The sequence below is a fragment of the Petromyzon marinus genome, chromosome 44, assembly GCF_048934315.1.
Source record: "Petromyzon marinus isolate PM22_M1 ecotype Great Lakes invasive population chromosome 44, UKy_Petmar_22M1.pri1.0, whole genome shotgun sequence".
NCBI lineage: Eukaryota > Metazoa > Chordata > Hyperoartia > Petromyzontiformes > Petromyzontidae > Petromyzon > Petromyzon marinus.
The window spans coordinates 7,888,652-7,897,928 of NC_133710.1; the positions used below are offsets into that span (position 1 = coordinate 7,888,652).

Genomic DNA, 9,277 nt, shown 5'->3' on the forward strand with positions numbered 1-9,277 from the left:
AGCGGTGAAATCGGCTCGCGCGCACGTGCTAGGTATGGATTATTCGGGGATCGTGAGAGGTGTCGACAGTTCGGAGGAGGCCTTCATCCAGAAGTAAATTGAGCACGGCTGACGACGAAGAAGAAGATGATAATGATGATGATGATGTACAAACAATGGAATGTGGAATTGGTCATTGTTATGAACACGTGGCACGAATTGGAGGGCAAAGGACAACGTCGCACGGAACATCATCACATCGCGCACGACGTGACAGCGCAGGGACCGACCGGCTCACCTGCGCCAGGGCGCTGTAGTCCTGGTCGCTGATGCTGATGAAGGGGATTTGGAGGGCGGCAGACATCATCTCCAACTGCAGGAACCGCCGCGGCGACTCGGTGAAGGCCAGCACCGCCGCCACGCCGTGCACCACCACGCCGTGGCATAGCTCCTGCATCAGCGTCTGCGGATCATGGCCCTGGCCCAGCCCGCCGGCCGTCTGAACGTCCAACGTGATGTTATACGGCAGGAGGCCCCGCGCGTTGATATCACTTGCGGCCGCCCAAACGGCCCTCTCGGCGTCCAGCGAGCGGCTCTGAGTGGCCGGCGAGGGCAGCGTGGAGTGCGCCGAGGAGGAGGAGGAGGAGGGCAGCGTGGCGGAGGAGGAGGAGGGCAGAACCACTGCGAGGCGGACGGTGCTGCGAATCTGCTTGAGAATGCGGCAGGGCTGCGGGTGCGAGTGCCCACGGGCAGCGAGGCAGAGGAGGACGAGAGACCAGGACAAGAGGTGCAAGGGCAAGAGTGGAGGTCTGCCCTCCCGCATCCTCGCCGCCAGCTGGTCTCCCGCTCGTCCACAGCGCCTGTCCGGCGCGACGCCCGTTACGCACGCCTCGAGTGGAGCGGCGCCACAGGGCAGCTGCATGCCCCGGGCACCCAGCGTCGGCTCACGCGTAGTTGTCGTCTCGCTTTGAGTCGGCTTGCGTGTCTTCCTTCCGCCCTCCCCTCTCTCTCTCTCTCTTCTTCCTCAATGGCTCTAATTATCACAGTTGTGTTTCATAAATAAATAAACACAAACGTATCTTTAATTCTCCCAGCGGGGTGTCGGCATAATTAAGGCATCGTTCCCTCGATATCTGGGCAGGTTGTTTGCTGTTTATCTTTCTCGAGGCGCTTCTTGTTGCAGGAGCGGTGACAATGATTCTTCTTCTCTTGTTGTTTACCTTCACTTGGCTTTGTCGTAGCTGCGTTAATGGTCGCGGGCTATGCGATTACATTAAACGGCAGGGACGCGCAGACAACGCGAATCGAACCCGGAATATCGCTTGGCACTTGAGAACCGCGCCCAGCCTTCTCTCACTGCGCGCGTTGCCGATCTGCGAGCGAGTGTGTGTGCCACTGATTCCCAGGCATCTAGCAACACCTCTCTCTCCCTGCCTCTCCTCCCTCCACGCTCGCACGCTCTCTCTCTCTCTCTCTCGCACGCTCTCTCGCTCTCTCACTCTTTCTCTTCCCCGCCCCGTGTTTCTTGCACGCCCCGTTCAGCGCCAAGTCTCCGCTAGCCCATACGGAGGCACAGCAACGCACACCCTTACGCGCAATCAAGAAGAGACGCACGCACACCAAAAGACCCCACAAAGATAGCCCCGTATCGTCGGAACAGAATTTCCGGTGGGGGGTGGTGGCAAGTGCTGTTGGCGCATAGCTATGAAGGCCGGTGGCCACATCACACTGAGGGGGTGAGTTGGCCAGCCCTACGCACTCAACTCAGATACGCACGCAGGCGTACGAACACGCACACACGCGCGCACGCACACGTACCCACTGGCTCGCGCACACACACACACACGCACCCACGCAGAACCACTCAGACACCCACGCGTGCTCGCTCAGGCACCGCACAATAACAAAAATCCCCCGTGTAGCCCTTAACAGACTGGGGCAAGTGCGATTAACGAGCACCTGTGAAGGTTGGCACAGCACACAAGGGGGTTGGTGGCCAACATCACGCCCGGCAGCCTTTGACGACCCAGTGTGCCGATGTTTTCACACAGCACCAGTACTCGTCTAAGGCTGAGACGACCGAGGGGAGGCCCAGAACCGGTTAAAATAGTGCACTGCCTCGCGCATACGTACAGACATACACACGTACAAACACCCAGGCCACACGCACTCAAGACACGCATTCACACAGGCACGCTCACGCAGCCCCACGGTGTAATATGAAGGGGCACAAGCAGTGGGAAACGAAGACGAGAATCTCCAGTATAGGCTGTAACAGACTGTATGAGCAAGCGCTGTTAGCGAGCACCTATGAAGGCCAGCACGGCACACGAGGGGGGTGGGTGGCCAGCGCCACGCCCGACCGCCTTTGTCTCCCTCGTGGCGATGTCTACACACTCTGCGCCAGGTACTCATTTGAGGCTGAGTCGACCTGGGGGAGGCCCAGGAACCGTTTCAGATAATCGTCACCGGTGTTGGCCGTGAGCGGGAATCGAACTCGGCTCGCCAGGGTTCGTAGCGCAGCGCGCTAAGCGCTACCGCTCACCCCGCAACAAAGACAAAGATCCCCCGTATAGCCTAAACATACGTTTGGGTCAAGTGCTGCGAGCGAGTACCTGTGAAGGCTGGCACGGCACAGTGCGTGGCCCGCGGGCAGACGTACCGCACATACACGCACACACACACGTAACGCACATACACGCACACACACACGTAACGCACATACACGCGCACACACACGTAACGCACATACACGCACACACAAACACGTAACGCAGATACCCGCACACACACACACGTAACGCAGATACGCGCACACACACGTAACGCACATAAACGCAAACACGTAACGCACACACACGCAAACACGTAACGCACACACACGCAAACACGAAACGCACGTACCCGCATACACACGTACCGCACATACACGCAAACACGTAACGCACACACACACACACGTAACGCACATACACACTCATTACGCATACACACACGTAACGCACATACACGCAAACACGTAACGCACACACACGCAAACACGTAACGCACACACACGCAAACACGAAACGCACGTACCCGCATACACACGTACCGCACATACACGCAAACACGTAACGCACATACACACAAACACGTAACGCACATACACGCAAATACGTAACGCACATACACACTCATTACGCATACACACACGTAACGCACATACACGCAAACACGTAACGCACATACACACTCATTACGCATACACACACGTAACGCACATACACGCAAACACGTAACGCACATACGCACGCACACACTCGTAGCGCACAGAAGCTCCGCGCGTTGCTAAGCGCGTGGTCATATGGCGCTGTAATGAGTTCTGAAGCAGAAAATTATATCCAAGGCTGGCTGACTGTTTCAAGGTGGATGATATTAAATACCTTGATACCATATCCCATTAATAACCAGCAGATTTATCAAACAGTCTCACTTTTATACATATCAAAATATTCATTCTCTAGTTAATGCTGTCATATTTACGATTTGAATTTTGGAGATAAATACTGAAAACCCTAAATGTAATCATATGTCGTACCATTTCGTATTGCGTGTCTTAACAATTTGCAGGCCTTTGGGTCGATCCGTTGCTGGATGAAGGCAGAGGTGGTCGCGAGGGGCGGCTTGAACATACTTCACCAAGCTGGACAAAGAACGGATTGGTGGAATGGGGCAGATATCGCTCCCCACCCATGTCAGCCGACGTCCAGGAAATCGACGTTAGATCGCCAAGTTTATCGCCAAACAGCGCGATAACCACTGCGCCAACCGCTCCACCCCCAAAGAGATGTACTATGCATATGTGGGATTCTGTTAACAAAAAAAATCCCCGCGAATTCTATGCATTGCTCAATACATGGACACGGTGATGTAAGGGTGGGTGAGTGGTTGGCACGGGCCCTGGTGCTAGGGATGAATAAACAACAATAATTTAATTTTAATATAGCGTCATTCGTGCTAATTGCATCTCATAACGCTGTACATCACATTAATTAGATACAAGGACAAAATCCCACCACCGAGCAAATGAAGACCCCTACTGCCATTCAAAATTAAACACAAATAAACAAAGAGATTAAGCAATGGCACCAAAACAAACAAAGGCACAAATAACAACAACACGGTTATGGCAACAGCGAAATGAGTCCATCAGGTCACTCGCATCCCAGACTGCGATGTCAGCACAGCAGCGGCGGTGTGACGCCTGTCCGCCTTTCCCCCGAAAGGGGCCGTCCATAAATGACGTCACGCATCTGGGGGGGGGGGGGGGTCAGACACGATGTGTGACGAGGGGGGGGGGGGTGAGAAATGTGACGTCACATCAAAATACGCAACTTTAAATAAATATAGAATTGTTAAAACAACACAAATTGTTATAACAACACTCCGACAATATCAGAGTGCAGCGCCACATTAAATACGGACTACAATGACAATAGTTTAAAGCGATTTGAAGCATGTTTTATTTTCAAAATGGAAATATGGTTTTGGGGGGGGGGGCAGAGCTTTGTGACGTCATATTTGAGGGGGTCTGACTGTTGTGACGCCGTGTGACGAGGGGGGGGTGTCAAAAATCGTCCAAAATCTCGTGACGTCATTTATGGACGGCCCCAAACCGTAGCCCCGACGACGGGCACCACGGTGTGCGAGATGTTAACTACCTTGCCTGGGATACAGGAGGTCGTGGATTTGATCCCGATCCTGACGCCTGCTACTGTATAAAAACTTGATTTGAAGCTTTCGTGGCTGCAGGAATTACTCTTTAAATTTATTTTGTTTCTACGTGACTTTACTATATATACATTTTTTTTTTTACCAGGTAAGGCCCACTGAGCTATGTTGCTGTTTTTCAGAAGCGACCTGGCCACAAACGATAGCTCAGCGGAGTGGCTTGTCACGTGGGAATTTATTGCCGTAGCCAAATACTCTAAAACGCGTGGTGATGTTGATTGTAAATGTGGAGGGGGGGAAAAGCAGAGTGGCCCGGAGACAAATCCACGCGACCACGGGGAGACTTTACCAAAATAACCAAAGAGAAATGCTGCTGAGAATGTGTGAGTTTGCGTTTCTCTCTCTCTCTCTCTCCCCGTGGTCGCGTGGATTTGTCTCCGGGCCACTCTGCTTTTCCCCCCTCCACATTTAGAATCAACATCACCACGCGTTTTAGAGTATTTGGCTAGGGCAATAAATTCCCACGTGACAAGCCACTCCGCTGAGCTATCATTTGTGGCCAGGTCGCTTCTGAAAAACAGCAACATAGGTCAGTGGGCCTTACCTGTTAAAAATGTATATATATATAGTTTAATGGGTTCAAGTCGTTCCTCTGGGCCATCGGGCCCAAGCGTAGTAGCACGTCGCCTGCAGCCTCGACTGCTATGTCCACTGCATGCAATCCTGGAGTCATTGTGTATTGAGCAGCGCTTCCCAATGATGATTACACATGTTTTGTATTCAATAATACACGCCACGTATTGTACTGCTCCAGTGGCGTGGCATGAGTGAATTATGCCTTGGCAAAATGCATTATATTGGGGATCGCCCCTGTCCAATTTCCCTTTCCGGCGCTTCCCAAACTGGCGATGTCTCCCCTCTATCCATTTGGCGACTGAGCTCTAAAGTGGCAATTGCACCGCTTAAATACTCGATAGCGATCATAATCATTACTGAGACTGGAGGAATCCGATGAGCTATGAAGCTCTTCTTTGTTCACAGATATCAAGTATAGTGGGGGCAAGTTCAGCAAGCGATAGGAGTGCAACATATAAGAGGAAAGGTAAGCAAGCGACGTGCTGAAGGGCACAGTCGAGTCATGTTAAGATGATATTAGAATTCCATTAGGCCCGAGGCTATTCTATTGAGTCCCATGAAACAAATTATTTGCATATTTTGCTGAGATTATTTCAAATCCAAGGTTACAGATAACAAATGATTGATTCAATTAATGAATGAATGAGGAGCACCTTGCACAGACATGTAAATACACACACGCATTAAGCGATTTAACAAAACTGTGAACAATTTGTCACTTCAGTAAAACATGCCAAGGTGCAGCCCTGCAATTGCTCCCTGACGCCACTAGAGGCATCCCTACAGAAGGGAGCTAGATGGTGGGCCATCACACACCATCACACATGGTAGCCCAATGAAGTGGCTTATCACGTGAACAGATACGCAAACCGCGTGGTTAATTCTAAATGTGGAGGGGGGAAAAACCGGAGGAGCCGTAGAAAAATCCACGCGACTACAGGGAGAGAGAGTTGCAAACTCCAAATATGCAGGTGCCATGGTCGGAATTGAACCCACGACTTCGTGCAGAATAGGCGAGGTGGTTAACATGGGTAGTGAGAGAGAGAGTGGGATTTTAGAAACTTGACCCATTGTTTCATCTTCCACGTCGTGCGATAGAAATCGGTAGACCGCTGGTTTTGCAGGTTCTCGTGTGCTAAGCATTGCACCCCTGGGCAGCATCAGCGGGACATTTTTTTTCTTACAAAATGTTTGCATGAACAGAATAAATACAGTGAGGGAAAAAAGTATTTGATCCCCTGCTGATTTTGTACGTTTGCCCACTGACAAAGAAATGATCAGTCTATAAATTTAATGGTAGGTTTATTTGAACAGTAAGAGACAAAATAACAACAACAAATCCAGAAAAACGCATGTCAAAAATGTAATAAATTGATTTGCATTTTAATGAGGGAAATAAGTATTTGACCCCCTCTCAATCAGACAGATTTCTGGCTCCCAGGTGTCTTTTATACAGGTAACGAGCCGAGATTAGGAGCACACTCTTAATCTCAGCTTGTTACCTGTATAAAAGGCACCTGTCCAAAGAAGCAATCAATCAATAAGATTCCAAACTCTCCACCATGGCCAAGACCAAAGAGCTCTCCAAGCATGTCAGGGACAAGATTGTAGACCTACACAAGGCTGGAATGGGCTACAAGACCATTGCCAAGCAGCTTGGTGAGAAGGTGACAACAGTTGGTGCGATTATTCGCAAATGGAAGAAACACAAAATAACTGTCAATCTCCCTCGGCCTGGGGCTCCATGCAAGATTTCACCTCGTGGAGTTGCAATGATCATGAGAACGGTGAGAAATCAGCCCAGAACTACACGGGAGGATCTTGTCAATGATCTCAAGTCAGCTGGGACCATAGTCACCAAGAAAACAATTGGTAACACACTACGCCATGAAGGACTGAAATCCTGCAGAGCCCGCAAGGTCCCCCTGCTCAAGAAAGCACATATACATGCCTGTCTGAAGTTTGCCAATGAACATCTGAATGGTTCAGAGGACAACTGGGTGAAAGTGTTTTGGTCAGATGATACCAAAATGGAGCTCTTCGGCATCAACTCAACTCGCCGTGTTTGGAGGAGAAGGAATGCTACCTATTACCTCAAGAACACCATCCCCACCGTCAAACATGGAGGTGGAAACATTATGCTTTGGGGGTGTTTTTCTAAGGGGACAGGACAATTTCACCGCATCAAAGGGACGATGGACGGGGCCATGTACCGTCAAATCTTGGGTGAGAACCTCCTTCCCTCAGCCAGGACGTTGAAAATGGGTCGTGGATGGGTATTCCAGCATTACAATGACCCAAAACACACGGCCAAGGCAACAAAGGAGTGGCTCAAGAAGAAGCACATTAAGGTCCTGGAGTAGCCTAGCCAATCTCCAGACCTTAGTCGCATAGAAAATCTGTGGAGGGAGCTGAAGGTTCGAGTTGCCAAACGTCAGCCTCGAAACCTTAATGACTTGGAGAAGATCTGCAAAGAGGAGTGGGACAAAATCCCTCCTGAGATGTGTGCAAACCTGGTGGCCAACTACAAGAAACGTCTGACCTCTGTGATTGCCAACAAGGGTTTTCCCACCAAGTACTAAGTCATGTTTTGCAGAGGGGTCAAATACTTATTTCCCTCATTAAAATGCAAATCAATTCATAAAATTTTTGACATGCGTTTTTCTGGATTTTTGTTGTTGTTATTCTGTCTCTCACTGTTCAAATAAACCTACCATTAAATTTATAGACTGATCATTTCTTCGTCAGTTGGGCAAACGTACAAAATCAGCAGGGGATCAAATACTTTTTTCCCTCACTGTATCTGTACAATTGTGTTCAATACATCGACTGCAGATTAATTGGCCCGCGTGTTTGTTTTATTGTTGATTTACCACAGCTTTACGCATTAGCCTCACCACTTTCAAGACCACAAATTGATAACTCCGCTGGCTGCTGCTGAATTGCAGTTGCAAATGGATCCCCAGATATCACTTGGAAGAATCGGTCAATTACGAGCCAGTGTCAATGAAACTAAATGGATTATTCATGATGGTAATAATAATAATAATAACTATGACATATATTTGATTATTTATTCATGTTCGTCCCCCCCCCCCAAGTCTAATTGTGTTATTGGCATCATGTCATGAATATGAAAAAAAAATCTATTTCCGAAAATCTATTGCAGCCAAAGTTACAGGAGGACCCTGTAGGTTATACATATGTTGAACTTCTTTGACACCGTACGTACCCAACCGTACTAATTGGAGGTGCGGGGGAAGGACAACAAACTAAACACAAAGAGCAGTTCTAAAGAAATTAGTTTTCAGTGTAGATTACTTAAAGTGCGTAGCTCCAGTGGCTTCATAACATCGTAAGGAAGAACGTTCCAGATGGCGGCCGAAGCGCATCTCAAAGCGCGCGCGATGTAGTTAGTTCCATTCTTTGTTCGACGGTTAATCAAAAGAGCAAATTATAAGGGGCCGTCCATAAATGACGTCACGCACCTAGGGCTGGGGTCAAATATTTGTGACGATGTGTGACGATGGGGGGGGGGTGGGTTGAGAAATGTGACGTCAGATCAAAATGCGCAACTTTAAATAAAATATAGACAACACGTTCCACATAATTAAATAGACTTTTTAATAAATGTTTTCTTCTACAACATCAAAGTGCAGCGCCACATTAAATGCGCACTACAATGGCAATAGTTTAAAGCGAATTGAAGCATGTTTTATTTTTGGGGGGGGGGGGTTGTGGGCAGAGCTTTGTGGCGTCATATTTGAGGGGGGGGGGGGTCTGACTTCTTGTGACGCCGTGTGACGAAGGGGGGGGGGGTAAAAAATCGTCCAAAATCGCGTGACGTCATTTATGGACGGCCCCTAAAGACACGGCTTTGCACACTCGATGATTGAGAAGTGCATCATAGCCCCCCGGTGACTTCCTGCTATCGGAGGCAGCCCACCCC

General features: G+C 49.4%; 1 protein-coding gene across 2 annotated transcripts in view; it reads right to left on the reverse strand.

The window, feature by feature from the left end:
• The window catches only part of LOC116951983 (glutamate receptor ionotropic, NMDA 3A-like), an 88,901-nt gene extending 87,441 nt beyond the window's left edge, over positions 1 to 1,460 (reverse strand). The window contains exon 1 of one of the 2 annotated variants that reach the window (XM_032970936.2): positions 278 to 1,460. In XM_032970936.2, coding sequence (XP_032826827.2) covers positions 278 to 901 — 624 coding nt within the window. In that variant the 5' untranslated portion in view covers positions 902 to 1,460. The remainder of the gene's footprint in view (positions 1 to 277) is intronic. The other variant, XM_076073989.1, reaches the window with a different exon arrangement.
• Between the last annotated feature and the right edge of the window lie 7,817 nt (positions 1,461 to 9,277).